Source organism: Syzygium oleosum, unplaced genomic scaffold, assembly GCF_021117445.2.
Source record: "Syzygium oleosum isolate NSW1041296 unplaced genomic scaffold, Sole_v2.1 Sole_v2.10, whole genome shotgun sequence".
NCBI lineage: Eukaryota > Viridiplantae > Streptophyta > Magnoliopsida > Myrtales > Myrtaceae > Syzygium > Syzygium oleosum.
The window spans coordinates 12,073,212-12,097,134 of record NW_026607494.1 but is presented as its reverse complement, the minus strand read 5'-3'; the positions used below and the strand labels follow the sequence as shown (position 1 = coordinate 12,097,134).

At 43.7% G+C, this 23,923-nt stretch overlaps 2 protein-coding genes across 2 annotated transcripts; both read left to right on the top strand.

Annotated features, from left to right (window-relative positions):
• The first annotated feature begins 17,452 nt into the window (after positions 1–17,452).
• Positions 17,453–18,160, top strand: LOC115666889 (uncharacterized). The gene has a single exon (XM_030588534.2). It carries the CDS (start codon positions 17,573–17,575, stop codon positions 17,984–17,986), a length of 414 nt encoding a protein of 137 aa, XP_030444394.2. The 5' UTR covers positions 17,453–17,572; the 3' UTR covers positions 17,987–18,160.
• Positions 18,161–22,510: 4,350 nt separating this feature from the next.
• LOC130139123 (uncharacterized) lies at positions 22,511–23,259 on the top strand. Its single transcript, XM_056315495.1, has one exon. It carries the CDS (start codon positions 22,529–22,531, stop codon positions 23,081–23,083), a length of 555 nt encoding a protein of 184 aa, XP_056171470.1. The 5' UTR covers positions 22,511–22,528; the 3' UTR covers positions 23,084–23,259.
• Positions 23,260–23,923: the final 664 nt, after the last annotated feature.

The window sequence follows — 23,923 nt, the reverse complement described above, 5'->3', positions numbered from 1 at the left end:
ATCACATTAGATTAAAACAACAACAATATATCACATAAAATAAAAATTTTTTTAAAAAATAAAATAAAAAAAATAATATAAAATACGAAATATTTTTAAATAAAAAAACAAATAAAAAGAAGAAATAAAAAGAAAGAAAAGAAAAAAAAAATTTTTTTTTGAAATTTTTTAAATTTTTTTTAAAAAAAACAAGAAAATAAAATAAAATAAAAATAAATAAAAAAAAAGGGATCCGGACCGGGTCGGAACCGACCCGGTCAACGATCCGACCGGCCGTTGACCGGGTCGGATCGTGCAACCGGTCAGTGGACCGACCGGTCAACGATCCGACCGGCGTTGGCCGATCGGATCAAACCGTCGCCTTGGACCGACCGGTCAACGGATCCGACCGGTCGTTGACCGGGTCCTGGATCGGGCTGAACGGCCTCGGACTGACCCCGAGTCAACGATCCGACCCGGGCGTTGACCGGCCGGTCAACCAACCGGTCGCCGAACCGGTGGGAGCTGCCCGTCGAAGCCAAAACGGCCTCTCACCGCCGACCTGCACCGGCGCCGCCCCCAAATCGGCCTCCCGGGAGTAAAACCAAGCCTCCACCCACCGGTCACTGTCCGATCACTGCCACGGCGGCGACCAAAACAAAAATCGGTTTCATTGAGAACTTTGTCGAACGATGGTGCGCGCTTCCAAAAACAACAAATCCCGACTGTCCGGCGAACCGGAGGATTCAGGACCAACCTACCTTCTGAGGACACACGGACGGCGGGGGATGACGGTATGGGCCGGATTCGCGCTAAACGGCCGCGCGAGTCCCGCCATACCGAGCAAAAACGAGCAAAACAGAGGCGGTTCGGGCGGACCGAGAGCTCACCGTCGACGGCGTCTGGGGCTTTCCGCTGATCGGGGCGACGGCGACGCGGCTGGGAACTCCGAAAACCGACTTTCCCTTCTTTCTCTCTCAATTTTCTCTCTTTCTCTCTCAATTTTTCTCTCTCTTTCTCTCTCAATTTTGCCGACCGGCTCTCTCTCTCCCCTTTGGCTATTTATAGCCGGACGACGGTGCCCTCCGCTCCGTTACGCCGTCGATGACGACGCCGTGCACACCGGCCTACTCGGCGCGCGACTTTCGCGGCCATTTAGGCCGGTGCGAGCGAGATCGGTCCGGTGAGGCGCAGAGCGACGAACGAGGAGGCGAGAGGGAGGAGGAGATAAGGGAAGCCGGACACAGGGGAGATGACGGGACGCAATTAATGCCTCCAGCCGGGCGTGCTCTCTCGGCCTTCCTCTGCGGCCGATAGCGACGGCGAGGAGCGGCGCGCCGTGCGTCGTCGGCGTGACGTCGCGAATGTGGGGAGAACAGGGCGAAGAGCGACCGGCGAGGGGAAGAAGAAAGAGGCTGGGCCCAGCCCAGCCACAGTGCGAAGAAGAAAGAAAAAAAAAAGAATGGGCCGGGGCCCAGGGGGGAAGAAAAGGAAAAGAAAAGGCCAGGTCGGCCAAACTGACCAAACTGCCCGAAATTTTTTTTTTTTTTTTTTTTTTTTTTAAATTTTGTTTAAAATTTAAGAAAATATGCTCTAATAGGCCCTATTAATGCACATATGCCTAATGTCTATATGCAATGCATTTAAATTGAAATATTTTTGTTTTAGGAATTAAAGAAAATTAATTCCTAAATTTTGTGCAATTAATTTTGGGCAAATTAAAAATAGGTGTCAACAAATTCCCCTCTTTGAAGGTGAGCTCGCGGAGATTGAGCTCGCAGAGGTTACGTTCAAAGATAAAATGACACCTAAATTTGGCCCATGCATGTTCAATGAATGTTATTTTTGGTGAGACCGGAGTCCCATTTTATGATGCGATATAAGATGATGCATGCTAAAGCAAATAAAAACATACCCGAGGCTACTTACCTTGCCAGGGTAGAGTAATTCCAGGATAGTTGATATTGTGTGTCGAGGACCCGAACCCGTCTTCGGTCGCCTTGACGGAAAAATGGTTTGTCTAGGACCCGAACCTATCTTCGGTCGCCTTGACGGGATTATTTTTGTCTAGGACCCGAACCTTTCTTCTGGCGCCTTGACCGGGGAAATCGCTTGCCTAGGACCCGAACCTATCTTCGGTCGCTTGATCAATTTCATTTGTCTAGGACCCGAACCTTTCTTCGGTTGCCTTGACCGGGAAATCGCTTGCCTAGGACCCGAACCTATCTTCGGTCGTCTTGATCGGATTTCATTTGTCTCGGACCCGAACCTTTCTTCGGTCGCTTGACCGGAGGAAATCGCTTGCCTAGGACCCGACCTATCTTCTGTCGCCTTGATCGGATTTCATTTGTCCGTCTAGGACCCGAACCTTTCTTCGGCCGCCTTGATCGATTGGATTTTGCCTGTCTAGGACCCGAACCTTTCTTCGGCGCCTTGATCGGATTTTGTCTGTCTAGGACCGAACCTTTCTTCGGTCGCCGCTTGATCGATTGGATTTTGTATGTCTAGGACCCGAACCTTTCTTCGGTCGCCTTTGACTGGGAAATCGCTTTGACAAAGTACTGGGGTCCTCGCCCGAGGATTTGATGGTTTGCCCGTGGGTCCTCGCCAGGTCTTGAAAAGGCTCAAACGATGAGCACTGGGGTCCTCACCCGAGGATTTGTTGGTTTGCCCAGTGGGTCCTCGCCCGGTCTTGAAAAGGCTCAAACGATGAGCACACGGGGTCCTCGCCCGAGGATTTGTTGTGAACATGGGGTCGGCCCCATGCTCGGAGGTGAACAACGGGGTCAATCCGAGTTCGGAGGGTGAACAACGGGGTCAATCCGATGTTCAATTGGTGAACAACGGGTCACTCCGACAATTGGAGGGTGAACAACGGGGTCAATCCGATGTTCGGAGGGTGAACAACGGGTCAATCCGATGTTCAAAGGGTACCATAACAATCGTAGGTACATGGATTTTTGGAATCGGCATGGGTAAAATGTACTTATCTGGGCACGTTCCTGCCTCTTAAGGGCGTGTCTCCTGTCAGACAAGTTTTTCTTTGTACAAAGACATACGTATTCATCGGAGAGATAGACAACCGAGTCTATTCTTGAATATCGTATGAAATATCTTGACCAAATAGTCAAGATGCTTTTCCTTTTCAAAGGAACACCCGTTTACCTTCCGGGTAGTTTGAAAAGAAAACCGATGAAATACCGGATTTCTTACCGGAGGTTTGATGTATCATCTGCTGAATACCCGACCTTTTCGGGCATTTCTTTGTGATGATAATGAGGGCTTCTCCAGCGCCCGAATTTTTGTGTTCTATCACCGGGATTAGAACTCGAGCAACAAAAGCATCTTTGTGTCAATTCCACTTGCGGAGCGGAAGAAATTTTCTGACATCTTTGGAGACGCTCCAGAGGTCATATGTTCTTTGAGTCTTTGAGGATATTTTACTCGTCAAAGAAGGTTAGCGCAAACATGCATGCATTCATCGAGGATAGACAAGCTAGGCTATCCCGAATGTGTATTTGAAAGTTCATGCATGATGATTTTGCCATGTTTGCATCACCAAACATCCACCGAGGGTCAATCAAGACAATATTCACTCGGGAGGTGGACTTCTCAAGATGCCGAACGAGGGATTCTCGTCGAGAAAGGACTTTCCACTCGCTCTCATTGAAAGGGGTTGTTTGTCCCGTCCATTAATGCGGGAACATCGAAAACACTCAATCCGACCGTTATCACATCCGCAAGGGTCTCGAGTTTTCGCAAGCGGTACGACGCTAATCAATCCGAGAGGTCTTCTTCAGGGTCGTAATGCAGGCTTGGTCAATGGCTTAATGAAGGTGACTGCATTCAAGTTAATGCCATGAAAGAAAATATTCTGCAATCATCTCCGGGTTTACAAGTCAAGAACCCCGCAAAACGAGATAGAAATAATCTTGCTCGCACTTCCTCGAGCGTTGTTTATAAACATTTGAAATTCCACGTTAATTCAAGTGTCCTAGTCGGAAGAGACTTCGAGGGACGTAACGTGGGCTCGGTTCACAGGTTGAGAAACGAAAGGATCGTTAGGCTCAAAAATGTGTGTAAGGGTGAGAGTTGGTGATCATCTTGGCATTGTCACCAGCCTTTTTCTCCACCGTCGGGACTCTTTTGGAAAACTCCCGGTAATCCCTTGTTTTAGCTTCTTTGACAACTTTTTCTTGAGAAGCTTCGCGTCCAACATTTTCCCGGATACCATTCTATCTCCGTGACGATCTTTGTCAAGACAGAGTTCCTAAAGTAGGAATTTGTATCGAAGAAGAACTCAAGTTTAACCCTTTGGGGTCGTCTTTTCATCGTTTTCTTCCTCTCCTTTTTCTTTTTCTTTGTTTTTTATTCATGGGCATTGGCCTTGCTTTTACCAGGCACACGCTTTTTCATGCCCCTAGTTTTCAGCATTTTTTTTGTCGCTCTTTTGGTATTGTCGGGACTAGCCTAAACAAGTTTGAGCGGAACAATGTTATTAGGCTCTTGGAGTCTTCATCTTGATTCGGTACTTTAGACCCCGATGCTCAAGTTGTGGTGACTTTGCCTTGCCCCGGTGTAGGGATGATCACCAACCCGGGTTGGTACGAAATGAAATCGCCGCCAATTGGGCTAGCAAGGGATATAAGTGTATGGGATAGAAGAAGAACCGCTCTTCGTCATCCTAGGGCACTTAAATTTTGTGAGAGTTCATCCGCAATAAAAACACTCAAAGATTAATGCAAATGAAAGCAAGAAAATTTCTATTCATCTTTTCACCTTGTGAGCTTGATGCACTGATGATCATAGAAAATTTTAGATATTACAAACTCCTCATCCTTCTTGTCTTGCTCATCACCATTATCAATAAGATATTGGCATTTTGGACAAGCTTTAGTTTGTCGCTTCTCTCTTGACAAAGCCCTCTTAGCCTCGACTGTTCATGCCGTCGATGGTGTGCTTGTCTTGGAGGACTACGTCGAGACCGCCGGATCCGTAAGGACGACAAGGCCGAAACCACGGGAGTAGTGATCGAAAGGGAGGACGCTCCTCTTGCTCCTCCGAATTTGAATTCTCCCGTGATGCTTGATTTACCTCAAGCCTGCCCAATGTGGGGTGGTTCTTGGCAGGGGTGATTTAAAAGAACCTCCAAGTGTATGGGCTCAAATGGTCAAGCAAAGGATTAATGGTAGTGTATGGGGCGAGAGAAATGAACGCCTCTCGTCATTTTGCTACCGTACCTTATGCGAGAAATCTCTTTACCTTGTAGAAGTGAAACCTTTTGCTCATCTTGCAAGGGTTTGGTACTTGAGAATGTGTTTAGGCTAAGGATTGCCTCTCATCATCCGAGACACCTCGTTCAATACATCGGAGCAGTTCGACACCATTCGTCGAATTGTCAAAATTTTCACAGGGAATTGGTGAATTAAACGGTAAAATTACCATGCGAAATTCTTTCCAAAAGACATGCAATGCACTTGGGGAAGGTTAAGCATTTATTTGCTTTAACATGTTTCCTCCTTCTTTTGATTCTTTCAACTCTTAAAGTTTTAAGGGAAAGAAATACTTACCTACTGCTAGTAGCGACGAGGTAAACTCCGTAAAGCAATAAGAAAGACCGTGTCAATGAACGGCTCTTTGAGGGAATAGGAATTGGGAACGATACAACATTACCCTTCGTGATTCCCCTCATTTAAGATTAAATTGACAGCTCCTTGAGTTTTCTCGGATGCTGATAATTCCTTCGACAAAAACAGGGAGTTTATGTTAGAAATGAGATGATTGAGGGTAAATTGAGAACGATACAAATTACCCTTCTTCCATTTTGCCTTCAAAGCTAGCGAGTCTTTTCTCCTCTTTACTTTGTTCAATTTCTCTGTCTCACCGCTCCTCCATACTCTTGGTCACGAAGCTCGAATGAGATCCTCTATAATTAGAGGTACTCCCGAATAGGGTTCTATTGTCGCGCATCTTTGTGTCAATGCGGTTCCAAAGCATGTTGAGGAGTTTCTTGTGGATGCTCGATTCTAGATCGCAAGGCATGTGCAATTGCTTGCATGGAGAACTTCGCAGCAAAGCTAATCTCGCTTTAAAGGTCTTTGACGAACATGGGCATGACTACCATCGATACTTCGTGGTTGTCGGGATCCGCTCGACGCCACTTTGTCATGTGCGAAATCCTTTCCTGTTAGATTTGCCACCAAGACCGTCCTTGTTAATAACTTTTCTCGCCAATTCCCTTGTTATAAGTTGGGACACGAAGTTATTTCAAGGATAGTACTTCTTCACGACCGAGTTGACCGGGTTGGAGAATCGGCGTCCATCCATTTCGCGAATCAAAGCTCCTCCCGGGAGTGTCTTTTTCACGACATAGGGACCCTTATAGTTAGGAGCGAACTTACCTCCAAGCTCGGGGGTAGTGGTAGCACCTTTCTTAGGACAAGATCGCCCTTCAAAGTGTCTGGAGCGTACCTTCCGGTTGAACGATCCGGCTACCCTCTGTTGATAGCATTGTCCATGACAAAGAGCCTTCAATCGCTTTTCATCAATCATATTCAGCTGCTCCAATCTTCTGCTTCCATTCGCATCGACAGGTTTCATTTGGGACAATACCCTTGAGTGAGGGATTTCTACCTCAACAAAGGGACTGCTTCCATGCCATATACCAAGGAAAAGGGGTTGCCCGGTGGAAGTCCGAATTGATGTTCGGTAAGCCATTAATGCGAAAGGCAATCTTTCATGCCAATTTCCGGTAGTTCTCGTAGCTTTGGCTAAGATCTTTTGATGTTTTTGTTGGCATTCAACGCTCCGTTCATTTGGGGACGATAAGGAGACGAATTCGGATGGCGGATTTTGAATTCACCGAGTAAATCATCAATAATCTTGTTGTTCGATTTGTCCCATTATCGTAACTATGGCTCCGTGGACGCCATAGCGGGCGATTATATCCCGCTTGATAAATTTCATCACATTCCGAGCAGTGACATTGGCATATGACGTAGCCTCGATCCACCACATTATATTCACTGGCTTTAACGATGGCCAGGAATTCTTTGGCTTCTTCGTCGGTAACAGGCTTCGGAGGCTGAGCGTCGGCTTGGGCATACGTTCGTCCCGACCGGTGATTAGGTCCACATCCAATTCGTAGGACCATGGGACCGCTTTGTCATTCTCGTAACGGTAGATGAGGTATTTCGATCACTATATGTTCGCGGATAAGGGTACCTCAATCGTCGCTCCTCCTCCTCGTCCGGGTCGGACAAAGGTTGCTTCACAAGCGTGGGGATGGTTTCACTTGTTTCGGCATTCGGTGCTGAAAATTCTTTGTCCTGGTCGATGATAACCTCGAGATGGTGGCTACTATATCGGTATAGTCGGCGTACACAATCAAACACCTTTCGCCTTGCTGCAACCCTTTCTTTCATTAGGGACGGAGAGGTAGATTTCACCAAGTAGGATAATACCCCGCTTTCACTAGAGCATTATAAACATCAACAAGGCGTACTCTCTCACTCTTGAATCGACGGACGTTGAAAGTAGATATGGCATTGATTCTGTTTTCATGTTCGGGTAGCGGGTTGTTCAGTATGTTTGGCTTGGATGTCCGGAATGAAAAGGCTTTGGTGTCGAGCAAGTTTTGGATTCGGTGTTCGAGGGTATAGCGAGCCATCGCCGAATGCCCTACCTCGCCCATGTGATAGTCACATTTTTTGACGGATCATAATTCGAAAAGCTTTCGAGTTGGGTCGTTTTGGTTCGGTAGAAAGCAGGTTTTTCTTCCGGAGTATGGCCAGGACTTGAGAAGGGATCCAGCAATGTGGAGTGAATTGTCTTTTCTTATATCGCCTCCGAGGCCGGCGACTTGAGGTAGGTCGCACTGCTTCACTGTTTCACTCGGATTTGTCCGAGGAGGATGAACAGCTGGTATACGCAATGTTTCCATCCGTCGGGGGCTCATTCTCTTTTCGTGTGTGGAGTCTCTTACTTGTGGAAGTGGATCTGTGAACCATCCGTCACGCAGCCCCATTTCAATTCGTTCACCCACGGGACGAGACGATTAAGGGATTCAGCGGTGGCGCCAACCAAGCGGTGTCCGTATTCGTATGGAAGCGATTTTATGAACAATTTTACTTGTTCATGATCAATGAGCCGTGGGTAACCGGCGGCCAAGTTCCTCCATCCGGTGGCATACTCCTTGAATGACTCGCTTTTCTTCTTTTCCGGTTCGGATCGTCACGAGTGAAGGTGACGTCAAGGTTGAACCGATATTGCTTGAGGAATGCATCGGCATCATCCCAAGACTTAAAAGCATCCACATCTTTCGACATATACCACGTCAAGGTGGCCCGTCAAACTCGCTTGAAAGGTCCGAATCATGAGGGTTCATTGTCAACGTCTTGGGTCATCCGCACATGATACATGTGCAAATGATGTCTGGGGCATGAAGTGCCATCATACTTCTCGAATTCCGGCATCTTGAATTTTTCCGGTACTTTGACCCGTTTGTATATGGACAGGTCAAGTGGAACGGCATGTTGCGGGCCTTGTAGCTTTCATTTCTTCGACCTTTGCAAGGCGTTTGTCCTGTTCCGTCATCGGCGCTTCGAGTTCGGCTTCCTAACAGCAAGGGAAGCGGATCGTCCTCCAGCGGGGCATTTTATTGTCACCGGCGAAGCTTTGTCTTTTCCGGTAGACGGTGGTGATAACACCACCTCAACAGCCGCAGGCGTAGGTGTAAGCTTGCCATGAATGGATTCCACCGCTTTGTGAGATTTTGGATCGCATTGATGACCATTTTCATCTCATCTTCCATATTATTGAGGCGGACATTTTCTTCGGCCATTTTTTGTAACTACCTGTGAAAACGCGTATATGAATGAGTATAATGCCCAATAAAGAATCATTCTATGACTTAGTCATATTATTATTGCATAATGTACTTATTTGCAAAGAAAAAGAGAGAAAAAAAAGGTTTTATTTATATATCATTACAGTGGCGTCCCCGGTTCGAACCCCGGTCGCCTCGGACCCGAGGCTACATCCCCGGATACCACTGGGCCGAAGGCCGCGGTGGTGTCAGTACGGGGCAAAAAAAATTATTTAAAGTATAAAAAGCGGCCCGAGCTATATTAACATTTGTACAAACCATAAACATTTTTACAGGAGATATTCAAAACCCCTAAACATAAATACAGGGACATATAAAAGACAGGGCTTTTAACAAGAAGATGCCCTTTCCCGGATGCTCATTCTATAGACGATGGGGAAGCTACGCCTCTCGGAGCCGTTTATTTTCACGGACAAGCTCCGCAATAAGCGTATCCTTCGTCCCCACGGTCCTCTCGAGCCGGTCGATCCGTGTTTGGCGACCGGGCTTGTTGGGTACATCCGGGACTTTTGGTTGTAGCTCTGCCGGGATTTTGTGATGTATGATGTAGAATAAAGAGGCATGGTGGACTTTTTCTTGCCCTTTCAACGCTTTAGGCACAAGAATGATCTCAAGTTGACATTCACCATTTTCTCTGGATGACACCAATTTCGTCCAGTAATTATAATTTGAGCGAGTGAATCGGGTTCGAAGCAAATCTGTCGTAAGAGGTGGCGGGATCTCCTGGAGGGCCCTGCTGCGAGCTACCCGGTAGGGGTAGTATGAAGTGATGCCGGATAACCCGCAAAGGGACGGTGTGAACTTGTGGCGGTGAGCATACCGAACCCGACCCTCATGGAACCATTTAGCATGCCACAAGAAAGCCTCGGGATCGGGGTTTTTCAAAAATCTATCCAGGTAGAATAATCCTTATGAGGGGAATTATTTTCTAAAACCTCGAACCTTTGAATCGGGTGCATGAAGTCATCGACTTCAAAAAGCTGCATGAGATGCCCAAAACCTCTCAAATGAGATAAAACCAGATTTGTAAAATCTCCGGGCGGCCCGCATAATTTTATCATCATTTTGTTTAAAACGGTTCAAAGACAAAAATGTTTCGCTAGAACCGAGTTAACATAACCCAAGCCGGTGCAAATTTGTTTGGCCACATACGCAATTGAAGGGTTTATTGAATTTCTACGATGGGGAAAATGACACACCCAACAAAAGCAAGGATAAAAATTTTAGCTTTTTGGCTCATGGGTTGACTTTCAAAACGTTCATTTAGGAAAAACCGGGCGGTGCATTGCAATAGGCTTTAACGACTCTTTTCACGGTATTGCTATCGGTTCGCAAAACCGGATAATTCGGATAGAGGGACACACCCAAAAGTGGTTTGATGAGTTCAGATCCCAAAGGCTTTCCAATGACAACGCCTGTACTCCTCCAGGGTCGGGGTCATCTCAAACTTACCGAATATGAAAGTGGATGTTTGTGGACACGAGAAATGTGCTAATGCTTGCATCATGCCGAATGGATGTTGATTTTGAGCAAGGGGAGTAGGCGACCAATTCTTGCTTTAACATACCGTTGGCCATTTTGATCGAGTCGGTCCCACCATGCCGAAGCTCTTTTTAGGAGTGGGGACAAATTGGACATCAGCTCTTCCCATCGTGTATAAAATGCAATCAACGGGTGGCCTAAAAAACGAATCAAATGAATAAGTACGCTGGATAATAAAATGAAAAGGGACAGAATATATACCTTTCCTTGAACCATGGCAATCACAATGACATACACATGAGGAGTGAGGTTCGATTTCTATCTAGACGGCCCAAAGAAATGAAGTTAAAAGGGTGCCCGACCGTCGCAGCCTCGCGTTGGTGTCAAGTCCTTTAACCTCGGCCGAATCGAAAGGAATATCTTATAGTCACGCGAATAGCGGCTAAAGATACTTCTTTACGATTTTTTAGAAATAAATTCCGGGGAAAAGAAAGGCAACCTCTACATCGCGGACTCGCGTTCGAGGTCGTATCTTTCTTAACACCATCCTAGGATGCCCTATCGCGGCCCGGTCCAAGGCGTGGTTGTGTGTGCAACGGTGTAGTGCTAAATCATTAAAGCATGCACAACAAATTATAAACAATCAATTCGAACCCGCAAGAACAAACAACACCTTAATGTCGTTCATACCTGGAGTCCTTCGCCAAACAAAAATCATTTTGAACAGGATAAAATTGTTGGCCTAAGTCCACTTTTAAAAAAACAAGTCCCCAATGAGTCGCCAAATCACGCGACCGAACTCCCGAGCCCTTTTTAAACGACATGCAAAGAGAAGGGGGCTCGCTGGTACGTGCTAAGTCTAGGTTCGGGACTTAACTCGGGCTCTCCCAAGCCCATACCATATCGCGACTTAGGGTTTAAGTGTTTAACATGCAAGTGGTTTATATCAAGGAGTCGCCACTAATCGATTTGGGGTGGGTCGATTAGAAACCCAAATAGGGTGATGGGAGAATCACCCTATTCCTACGAACCAGAGATTAAATGAGTTCGGGGACTTGGTTACACTAGTTGGATAACTAATGCCCTTTCGGTACCTTTTACCCCGTTCATTTATGAAAACATTTGTCGTGCAATTTGGATTGATTTTAGGACCTTTCTCCTAATATGTGAGGTGATCAAGCGAGTGCATAATCGGGAATGATCGGCGAATCGAGAACACAACAATTCATGCACTAAGGTTCTAACCCTAACTAAGTCGAGATGACATTCAAAAACACAACATTCATGCAATTGTATTAAAAACATGCATAACAATACAACGGTAATAAAAACTAACATGCAAATACTACCGCGCAACCTCAGCTTGTCTAATTTAAATAAGACAAAAACTTACAAAATAATATCACATTAGATTAAAACAACAACAATATATCACATAAAATAAAAAATTTTTAAAAAATAAAAAATAAAAAATAAAATAAAAAAAATAAAATAAAATACGAAATATTTTTTAAATAAAAAAACAAATAAAAAGAAGAAATAAAAGAAAGAAAAGAAAAAAAAATTTTTTTTTGAAATTTTTTAAATTTTTTTAAAAAAAAAAAAAAAGAAATAAAATAAAATAAAAATAAATAAATAAAAAAGGGATCCGGACGGTTCGGAACCGACCCGGTCAACTGATCCACCGACCGTTGACCGGTCGGATCGGCCGAACCGGTCGGGACCGACCCGGTCAACGAATCCGACTGATGCGACCGGCCTGATCGGCCGAACTGGCCTACTGACCGACCAGCGGTCAACGGATCCGACCCGGTTGTTGACCCGGTCGGATCAGAACCGTCAGTACTGACCGACCCGAGTCAACAGATCCGACCCGGCGTTTGACCGGCCTGTCAATCAACCGGCCAGCCAACCGTGGGAGAACCCTGTCGAAGCCAAAACGGCCTCTCACCGCCGACCTGCACCGCGCCGCCCCTAAATCGGCCTCCCGGGAGTAAAACCAAGCCTCTCCACCCACCGGGTCACGTCTGATCAACCGCTGCCACGGCCGCGACCAAAACAAAAATCGGTTTCATTGAGAACTTTTGTCGAATGTATGGTGCGCGCTTCCAAAACAACAAATCCCGACTGCTCCGGCGAACCGGAGGATTCAGCGAATCAACCTACCTTCGGTGAGGACACACTGACGGCGGGGATGACGGTATGGGCCGGATTCGCGCAAACGGCCGGCGCGAGTCCCGCCATACCGAGCAGAAAAACAGCAAAACAGAGGCGGTTCGGGCCGACCGAGAGCTCACCGTCGCCGACGGCGCGTCCGGGGCTTTCCGGTTGATCGGGGCGACGGCGACGCGGCGGGAACCCGCAAAACCGACTTTCCCTTCTTTCTCTCTCAATTTTCTCTCTTTCTCTCTCAATTTTTCTCTCTCTGTTTCTCTCTCAATTTTGCCGACCGGCTCTCTCTCTCCCTTTGGCTATTTATAGCCGGACGACGGTGCCCCCTCGCTCCGTTACGTCCGTAATGACGACGGCCCGCACCGGCCTACTCGGGCGCGCGACTTTCGCGGCCATTTAGGCCGGTGCGAGAGCGGATCGGCCCTGAGGCGCAGAGCGCATTTAACAGGGAGCCGAGAGAGAGGAGGAGGAGATAAGGAAGCCGGACAACAGGAGGACGGACCGGCAATTAATGCCGGCCTGCCGCGTGCGTCTCTCGGCCTTCCTCCTCGGCCGATAGCGACGGCGAGGAGCGGCGCGCGCCGTGCGCCGGCGTGACGTCGCGAACAGGGGAGAACAGGGCGAGAGAGCGACCTAGGGGAAGAAGAAGAAGGGCCGGGCCGCCAGCCGGCTGCAGGGGGAAGAAAAAGAAAGAAAAAGAATGGGCCGGGCCCAAGTGGGGGGAAGAAAAGGAAAAGAAAGGGCGGGTCGGGCCCAAATGACCCGGCCCGAAAATTTTTTTTTTTTTTTTTTTTTTTTTTTAAAAATTTTTGTTTAAAATTTAAGAAAATATGCTCTAATAGGCCCTATTAATGCACATATGCCTAATGTCTATATGCAATGCATTTAAATTGAAATATTTTTGTTTTAGGAATTAAAGAAAATTAATTCCTAAATTTTGTGTAATTAATTTTGGGCAAATTAAAAATAGGTGTCAACATTCGGTGCCTGAGAAGTCAGTATTTCACGCCATTCTTTCGTGTCCCAACGTGCACAGAGCTCACATGAACCGGATGCATTTGATAAAATTTCACTAAATTTCAACTTGATTTCTATGAATTTCTTGAGCTCTGGTTGAGGTCCTCGAGTTAAAAGTCGAATATTTGTTTGGATGCGATTCTCTAGGGAACAAATCAATAACGGTCATAAGCGTGGTTGTGATGCAAACTTCCGTACCAATCCATGCAACTCTTTTTTGTTCCAACGCCAAACAGATGGTCACACAACATTTGTAATTATGAAGATATTAACTTCTTCAAAGATTAGTAATGAAATCATATTGAAAGTCATGTAAAGTAGTCAACAACTCAGATTGTTGGACAGATTGTTGGAGCGTCAAGCTTTATTAATTAAACAAAGGGATATGTATACTGAAATTCCTAAAACTTATCACGATAGTGCAATTGAATCCTAAAACTTGCAAAAGGTGCAATCAAATCCTAAAACTTATCAAATTGGTTTAACTGAGTCCTTTCGTTAACTCCGTCTAATTTGACTAACTGAAAATGCTGACGCAGCTTTTTTTCATTATTTTCTCTATCTTGCATGGGGATGATGTGGCTAAAACGACGTCGATTTGGTCCAAATCCGATTTTTAATAAAAAAAAATTATTTAAATTCAACTTATAAAATAAGCTAAAAAAAAAGGGATAAACTAGGCCAATAAGGGTTGCAACCCTCGCCGCCGCGGCCGAGCCTCTCTCAGAGGCCAACGACCCTCGCCGACCATAGATGAGGGGTCGCGGCCCTCCCCCAGATCGGGCGAGAGTTACCGGCCCTCACCTAGACATGGCCTAGGGCCACCATTGGCGGGGGTCGATCGCCAACGGTAGCCCTTGGCTAGGTCTGGGCGAGGGTGGGGCGGCGATGGTGAGGGCTGCAGCCCACATTGCTTGGTTTCTCCCTTTTTAAAATTTAATTAAATAAAATTTGTACTAAAAAATCATATTTAGATCAAAACGACGTCATTTTAGCATTATGTTTCACGATTTAACCATGTGGGAGAGAGGAAAAAAAAGCCACGTCAACATTTTCTGTTAACCAAGTTGGACGGAATTAACGGAAGAACTCGATTGCATTAATTTGACAAGTTTTAGAACTTGATTACACTTTTTGCAAATTTTAAAACTCAATTGCATTTTCGTGACAAGTTTTAGGACTTCTAGCGCACATATCCCTTGAACAAATGATCTCTTAATTTGTTTTTTTTTTAAGTTTATCAAACAATCTTTTAGTGGATATGAAACGTGCTAATTGATATATATTAATCAACACGTGTATACATAATTTTCCGCTAGTTAAGTACATTCTTGGAAGAGATGTTTGTAATTATAAAGAAAACATGTCGCAATGTTAGTGATTTAAAATAAAAAGTGGTGGCCCTGGTGCACACATGCATCTCGCGTATATCTCACGTGTATATCACGTGCTATTGAGATGCGTGAATCATGGGTTACCATATGAGTCAATTTAGCTATTTTCATTTACATACCAATTGAAGAAATTTCATTTACCCTCTTGTCAAGAAGCCATCAATTTATCAACAACTTTAATTGGTCACAGATGCTTATCTGTTACTTCATGGTGATCGCTTTATGCCTCTCGGTGATTCATGTTTGACTATAATTAGGGAAATTGGAACAGCCCCAAACTAGACCGATGTACGCATCTTGGGAAGATAAAAATACAACCGATATATGATATGGTCCATTTATGCATAGTGTATATGTTTATACATCGATTGAAGAGACTTCGATTATCCTCCTCTCAAAAAACCATAATTCATCAACAATGGCGACTGATTGTATGCTTCATCTTTTACTTCATGATGATTGCTTTATGCCCTGCGGTGATGCATGATGACCATGCAAGACTAGTCCTTGTGACAGAGAGTGCTAGAAGATACCCCGGTGCCGAAGCGACGACCCTCCTCAGCTCGCAAGCCCTGGCAATAAGGTTGTCGCCACCCAAAATGCTCCGCCACCTCCTCCGCCATGGATGAGAGCGTGTTTGAAGACAGATCGATGCAGGCAGGGTCTTCCGATGTGAGTTGAAGAATTAGTGACAGAACTTATTAGGAGTAGAGCTGGTTTTGTGAAAATTATGTAATTGTTTTGTTTCACGTCTGAAAAATGAAAATCATGAAAATAAAACTCCGTTTAGGATTTATTTATGGAGAATATGTGCCTTTTTCACCTGAAAAAGTGATATTGGCTCCTAATTTAGCTTTTATTTATGAATTATACATGAAACTTCATAGATTAGCTACATGATTTTGATGTCTAATTTCACTGTATATATTGATTCGCTTCCTTTCGTATAGCATGATGAAATGAAATCGAAATTTTGGTTAGACTTTGCTCAAGAAGCCTTTCCAGAGGGGGAAAATTTTAACACAAACCCAATCGATACAAGGACTGTCAATGGCAGAATCCATAGTTGCTAATCGTAAGAGGTCATGGAAACCACAAGCCAGACCAGATTAAATACCTTCATATAGATCTTTAGTTGTTAACAAAGTCGGAGCACATCATCTTTCTGATGAAATGTACTTTAACACCATGCGATACTTATGTCAGCTGAAGTATCAGCACAATAGCATCAGCTAATTTGATTCAATGTTTCATTGTATATATACTAACGAACAATGAAATGGATCGTGTAAATTAAAAGATTTGATTGGCTTGTTGCTATAATATAAGCACACAATATCTCTTTCATGTGGTATCTAGTTTTCATATAGCGGATTCAGTTCCCCTTTTCAATTCAATCAAACGTTAGCTATCTACATAGAACTCTCGCGGTCTTGCCTAGATCGACCCGCCCCGCAAAGGCCTAAAGGTACTTTTGGGCGGGCATGAATATAGGCATGGATATAAAACTAGCTTGACCCGGTTGGACCTTAGCCGTGCCGCATAGCTGTGCTATATTTTTTCTTGATGTGTCGGTCAGATAATGTTTTAGGCCCAGCAATAGGTTGCCAATTAGAACTAGGAAATTCACAAGATGGGACTTCTTTATTGCTTAGCACACATTTAGGGACAACAAAAAAGAGTTACAGCAAGACCAATTATTATCTTAACCATTAATTGAATGCCTCTTATCTTGAGCTCCGCATAATCGAAGTATGAGATGGGTTTGGTTATATTTTCCTATTTAGAGGAATAATTTGTAACATGGTTACAAATTCAAATGTACATGTAAAAATTAAAACAGAATCGGAGAAAATCAAATTGAAAAAGGTTAATACCACCAAAAACCTCAAACTGGTATATCTGTAACAATTTTATCCCAAACTAATTTTTTGACCACCAAAAACCCCAAACTGGTACACTTGTAACAAATTTACCCTTAATTTGTTTTCGTCAAATTTTACTGTCAAATTACTTTATTAAATGACACACGGCAGTTGTCTGATGTGCCAGTTTTATGTTTTATCCTCCGTTTGTCCAATTGGTGATTTTTGGTGGTATAAATCCAATTTAACGGAAACTAACGGAGGGTAAATTTATCACAAATGTACCAGTTTGGGATTTTTAATGGTCAAAATATTAGTTTGGGGTAAAATTGCCACAGGTGTATCAGTTTGGGATTTTTTGTGGTCAAAAAATTAGTTTGGGATAAAATTATTAGAGTTGTACCAGTTTGAGATTTTTCGTGGTATTAACCCAATTAAAAATCCTACCGTTTAGCTATATGCATGTGAGCACGCGTCTAGGAATGATCAAAAAGCTCTTTCTAGGACGACCACAAGGTCGGTTCAAAGGAAAGAAGAGAACAAACCGAGGACGTAATACAACGGGCCAAAACGTTCGGTTGGCGCTTCAAAAGCACGCGCTTCAAAATCAACCGAACAAACAAATAGCTTCTTCAACATGAACAGACCACAAACGACCTTCACATCAACAACCGAAAGCAACCTTCTCATCTCTCTTTCTCTCTCTCTCTCTTACACCAACCCTTTACTCATTACATTCATTCGTTATACACCAGACACCTTCAAAACAAGAAAAAATGAGCGTGGAAGTGTTGGATTCGGCCACCATCATCGGCTTCGTGGAGGACGAGGAGGCCTTCGATGCCTTCATTGGCGACCGCTTCTCGTGCCTCGACGTCGACCGCGACGGCTGCCTCTCCTATGCCGAGATGCTGCAGGATCTGCAGGGCCTGCGGGTGTTCGAGACCCACTTCGGGGTCGACGTGAAGCCGGACCCCGACGAGCTGGCCCGCGTGTACGGCTCGCTGTTCGTGCAGTTCGACCACGATGCCAACGGGTCAGTGGACCTGGAGGAGTTCAAGGCAGAGACGAGGAGGATGATGCTCGCCATGGCCGACGACTTGGGGTTCTTGCCGGTCCAGATGGTGTTGGAAGAGGACAGCTTCTTGAAGAAAGCCGTGGAGCGTGAGCTCACCAAAGTTGCTGCTTAATTTGGAGTATTTTATCTAGGAGAGATTAATCATAAGGGGAAGAAATGTGGTCGTATTTGAGATTTTGTCATTTTTTATGGTGTTTTTATTTACACACCTTTGTTTTCTGAACTGAGTTATGTACCCGAGAATGATGTTACGGATGAAATTAAAAGATTTAGTATTTTTTATCAATTCGTGTCGAGATCGTTGGACCGTCATGCTTACAATTATTAGGGCAATTTCCAAGCATTACAATGTATGAAAACGGGGAAACTGAAAAAAAATTGAAAAGAAACGAGACTAATTCTCTCAAAAGATGAAATTATTTTGTTTAGTTTGTTTTATGTTGTGAGTAATCGTGGTAAGAACTAGAAAAGAAAAAATTGCATGTTTGGCGTTTGGAAAGCATGCTAATTGTATCACAACTCGTACTAAGCAACATTTCCGTTTTGACAAGGCAAACCAATCCGAGCGAGGAGATCCACCGATATCGAATTGTGTCCGAAAGATTAATTGAAGAATTCCTGAAGATGATGAAAACACCGAAAGCTGTGGTATTTGAAATTCTGTGGTCATCATCTTTCGAATAAAATAAAGTAACCTAAATGCCAAGTCACTTCCGGTGCAAGAGATCTGCCAACGAAGGAATGGAAAATAAAGTCAAAAAGCCGAGACCCTTGGTTTTGAACGGAGAAAGAAAAGGGGTTTGACCTGTGCACCGACTTCCCTCGCTTCCTCGCACTTAGGTTATGTTATGTTATTCCTTCTCTAGGTGCTGGTCCATTGTTTCTGAAATTTTTAGACAAAGTAAACTGAAAAAGGACACTGTGCCTACATATTCGGTGCCTGAGAAGTCAGTATTTCACGCCATTCTTTCGTGTCCCAACGTGCACAGAGCTCACATGAACCGGATGCATTTGATAAAGTTTCCCTAAATTTCAACTTGATTTCGATGAATTTCTTGAGCTCTGGTTGAGGTCCTCCAGTTAAAAGTCGAATATTTGTTTGGATTCGATTCTCTAGGGAACAAATCAATAACGGTCATAAAGCGCGGTTGTGATGGCAGACTTCCGTACCAATCCATGCAACTCTTTTTTGTTCCAACGCCAAACAGATGGTCACACAACATTTGTAATTATGAAGATATTAACTTCTTCAAAGATTAGTAATGAAATCATATTGAAAGTCATGTAAAGTAGTAAACAACTCAGATTGTTGGATAGGTTGTTGGAGCGTCAAGCTTTATTAATTAAACAAAGGGATATGTGTACTGAAATTCCTAAAACTTATCACGATAGTGCAATTGAATCTTAAAACTTGCAAAAGGTGCAATCAAATCCTAAAACTTGTCAAATTGATTTAACCGAGTCCTTTCGTTAATTCCGTCTAATTTAACTAACTGAAAATGCTGACGCAGCTTTTTTTCATTATTTTCTCTATCTTGCATGGGGATGATGTGGCTAAAACGACGTCGATTTGGTCCAAATCCGATTTTTAATAAAAAAATTTATTTAAATTCAACTTAAAAAATAAGCTAAAAAAAGGGATAAACTAGGCCAATAAGGGCTGCAGCCCTCGCCGCCGCCGCCGAGCCTCTCTCAGGGGCCAACGACCCTCGCCGACCATAGATGAGGGTCGCAACCCTCCCCCAGATCGGGCGAGAGTTACCGGCCCTCACCTAGACATGGCCTAGGGCCGTCACTGGCGGGGGTTGATCACCAATGGCAGCCCTTGGTTAGGTCTGGACGAGGGTGGGGCGGCAATGGCGAGGGCTATAGCCTACATCGCCTGGTTTCTCCCTTTTTAAAATTTAATTAAATAAAATTTGTACTAAAAAATCATATTTAGACCAAAATGACGTCATTTTAGCATTATGTTTCACGATTTAACCATGTGGGAGAGAGGAAAAAAAAAAGCCACGTCAACATTTTCTGTTAACCAAGTTGGACGGAATTAACGGAAGAACTCGATTGCATCAATTTGACAAGTTTTCGAACTTTATTGCATTTTTTGCAAATTTTAAAACTCAATTGTATTTCGTGACAAGTTTTAGGACTTCTAGCGCACATATCCCTTGAACAAATGATCTCTGAACTTGTATTTAACATTCTTTTAGTGGATATGAAACATGCTAATTGATATATATTAATCAACACGTGTATACATAATTTTCCGCTAGTTAAGTACATTCTTGGAAGAGATGTTTGTAATTATAAAGAAAACATGTCGCAATGTTAGTGATTTAAAAATAAAAAGTGGTGGCCCTGGTGCACACATGCATCTCACGTATATCTCACGTGCATATCACGTGCTATTGAGATGCGTGAAGCATGGGTTACCATACGAGTCAATTTAATTAGCTATTTTCATTTACATACCAATTGAAGAAATTTCATTTACCCTCTTGTCAAGAAGCCATCAATTTATCAACAACTTTAATTGGTCACAGATGCTTATCTGTTACTTCATGATGATCGCTTTATGCCTCTCGGTGATCCATGTTTGACTATAATTAGGGAAATTGGAACAACCCCAAACTAGACCGATATACGCATCTTGGGAAGATAAAAATACAACCGATATATGATATGGTCCATTTATGCATAGTGTATATGTTTATACATCGATTGAAGAGATTTCGATTATCCTCCTCTCAAAAAACGATAATTCATCAACAATGGCGACTGATTGCAGATGCTTCATCTTTTACTTCGTGATGATTGCTTTATGCCCTGCGGTGATGCATGATGACCATGCAAGACTAGTCCTTGTGACAGAGAGTGCTAGAAGATACCCCGGTGCCGAAGCGACGACCCTCCCCAGCTCGCAAGCCCTGGCAATAAGGTTGTTGCCACCCAAAATGCTCCGCCACCTCCTCCGCCATGGATGAGAGCGTGTTCGAAGACAGATCGATGCAAGCAGGGTCTTCCGATGTGAGTTGAAGAATTAGTCATAGAACTTATTAGGAATAGAGCTGGTTTTGTGTTATTTATGTAATTGTTTTGTTTCACGTCTGAAAAATGAAAATCATGAAAATAAAACTCCGTTTAGGATTTATTTATGGAGAATATGTACCTTTTTCACCTGAAAAGATGATATTGGCTCCAAATTTAGCTTTTATTTATGAATTATACATAAAATTTCATATATTAGCTATACGATTTTGATGTCTAATTTCACTGTATACAGTGATTCACTTCCTTTCGTATAGCATGATGAAATGAAATCGAAATTTTTTGTTAGACTTTGCTCAAGAGGCCTTTTTAGAGGGGGGAAAATTTATCACAAACCCAATCGATACAAGGACTGTCAATGGCAGAATCCATAGTTGTCAATCGTAAGAGGTCATGAAAACCACAAGCCAAACCAGATTAAAGACCTTAATATAGATCTTTAGTTGTTAATAAAGTCCGAACACATCGTCTTTATGATGAAATGTACTTTAATACATCATGCGATACTTATGACAGCTGAAGTATCAGCACAACAGCATCAGCCAATTTGATTCGATGTTTCATCGTGTATCTTACTAACAAACAATGAAATGGATCGTGTAAATTAAAAGATTTGATTGGCATGTTAATATAATATAAGCACACTATTTCTCCTTCATGCGGTATCTAGTTTTCGAATAGCGGATTAAGTCCGCCTTCCCAATTCAATCAAAAGTTAGCTATCTACATAAACACTTTTGGGCGGCCATGAACAAAGGCATGGCTATAAAACTAGCTTGACCCGGTTGGACCTTAGCCGTGCCGCATAGCTATGCTATATTTTTTCTTGATGTGTCGGTCAAATAATGTTTTAGGCCCAGTAATAGGTTGCGGGAAAATTGTTGAAAAAGTCATAAACCTTTGACATTTGTGCCAATTTAGTCCTAAATCTTTTTTTGGTGTCAATTCAGTTCTAAACATTTTGCATTAGTGCCAATTCAGTCCTAAACCTTTTGTCTTTATGCCAATTCAATCCTTATAGTCAATTTTGGCCGGATTTTGCTGACGTGAACGCTGGCCGGCTGGCAGCCGGTCACTGGCAACCGGTCACCGGCACTAACATGGATAACTTTTAATAACATTTTTTTTGAATTTTTATTTTTCTTTTCTTTGTTTTTTTCCTTCCCCTCCCTCCTTCCTCTGGCCAGTTGCTGGACCGGCGACCGGCCAGAAGCCAAAGGCCGGCGAGGTGGACCTCGCCGGTGGCTGGGCGAGCCTCGCTAGTGGATGAGATGGGTTTGGTTATATTTTCCTATTTCGAGGAACAATTTGTAAAATGGTTACAAATTCAAATGTACATATGAAAATTAAAACAGAATTGGAGAAAATCAAATTGAAAATCCTACCGTTTAGCTATATGCATGTGAGCACGCGTCTAGGAATGATCAAAAAGCTCTTTCTAGGACGACCAAAAGGTCGGTTCAAAGGAAAGAAGAGAACAAACCGAGGCCGTAATACGACGGGCCAAAACGTTCGGTTGGCGCTTCAAAAGCACGCGTTTCAAAATCAACCGAACAAAATATCACTTCTTTAACCGTTCGTCCAGCTTATAAATAGCCTCTTCAACATGAACAGACCACAAACGACCTTCACATCAACAACCGAAAGCAACCTTCTCATCTCTGTTTCTCTCTCTCTCTCTCTCGCACCAACCCTTTATTCATTACATTCATTCGTTATACACCAGACACCTTCAAAACAAGAAAAAATGAGCGTGGAAGTGTTGGATTCGGCCACCATCATCGGCTTCGTGGAGGACGAGGAGGCCTTCAATGCCTTCATAGGCGACCGCTTCTCGTGCCTCGACGTCGACCGTGACGGCCGCCTCTCCTATGCCGAGATGCTGCAGGATCTGCAGGGCCTTCGGGTGTTCGAGACCCACTTCGGGGTCGACGTGAAGCCGGACCCCGACGAGCTGGCCCGCGTGTACGGCTCGCTGTTCGTGCAGTTCGACCACGATGCCAACGGGTCAGTGGACCTGGAGGAGTTCAAGGCGGAGACGAGGAGGATGATGCTCGCCATGGCCGACGACTTGGGGTTCTTGCCGGTCCAGATGGTGTTGGAAGAGGACAGCTTCTTGAAGAAAGCCGTGGAGCGTGAGCTCACCAAAGTTGCTGCTTAATCTGGAGCATGTTATTTAACAGTGATTAATCATAGTGGGAAGAAATGTGGTTGTATTTGAGATTTTGTCATTTCCTATGGCGTTTTTATTTACGCACCCCTTATTTTCTTAACTAAATTATGTACCTAAAGAGTGCTATTACTGATGGATATAAAGGACTTAGTATTTGTTATTAATTCGTGTCGAGATGATTGGACCGTCCTGTTTTTTGGCGGACCTAATATAAGTGTACAATTTATACTGTCGTTTATGATCAGGGTAATTTTTCGAGCATCGCAATGTACTAAAACCGGGAAATGTAAAGACTCGCAAAAAACAAATTAGACAAATCTTAAGATGACATTATATTGTTTTTTTTTTTTTGGTAAGGAAAGATGACATTATATTGTTTATCTTCATTTGTTTCGTTAAGGATCATGGTAAGAACTCAAAAAAAAAAAAATAGCACGTTCGGCATTGGGAAAGCATGGTAATTGTATCTTAACTCGTACCTTAATCAGTAATATGAACCAACCACACAAGAATTGAAATTTAGAGGTCATCATCTTGCGAATAAAAAAAAGTGCAGTCAAAGAGCTGAGACCCTTGTTTTAGAGCGGAGAAAGAAAAAAGCGATTTGACTTGTGCACCGATTTCGTAACCTTGGCCTAGAAGCACTGTGAGTAGGTGGCGTCCCTCGCTTCCTCGCACTCGCGTTATGTTTTTCCTTCTCTAGGTGCCTGGTCGATTGTTTCTGAATTCTATAGACAAAGTAATCCGAAAAGGACATTGTATACATGCTCGGGCCGTGGGAAATCACATTTCGCATTATCTTTTTATGTTCCGACGTGCACAGAACTC

What these genes read in the sequence shown, in the direction of transcription:
- LOC115666889 (XM_030588534.2), top strand. Translation starts at nt 17,573, where the DNA reads ATGAGCGTGGAAGTGTTGGATTCGGCCACCATCATCGGCTTCGTGGAG.
- LOC130139123 (XM_056315495.1), top strand. Translation starts at nt 22,529, where the DNA reads ATGAACAGACCACAAACGACCTTCACATCAACAACCGAAAGCAACCTT.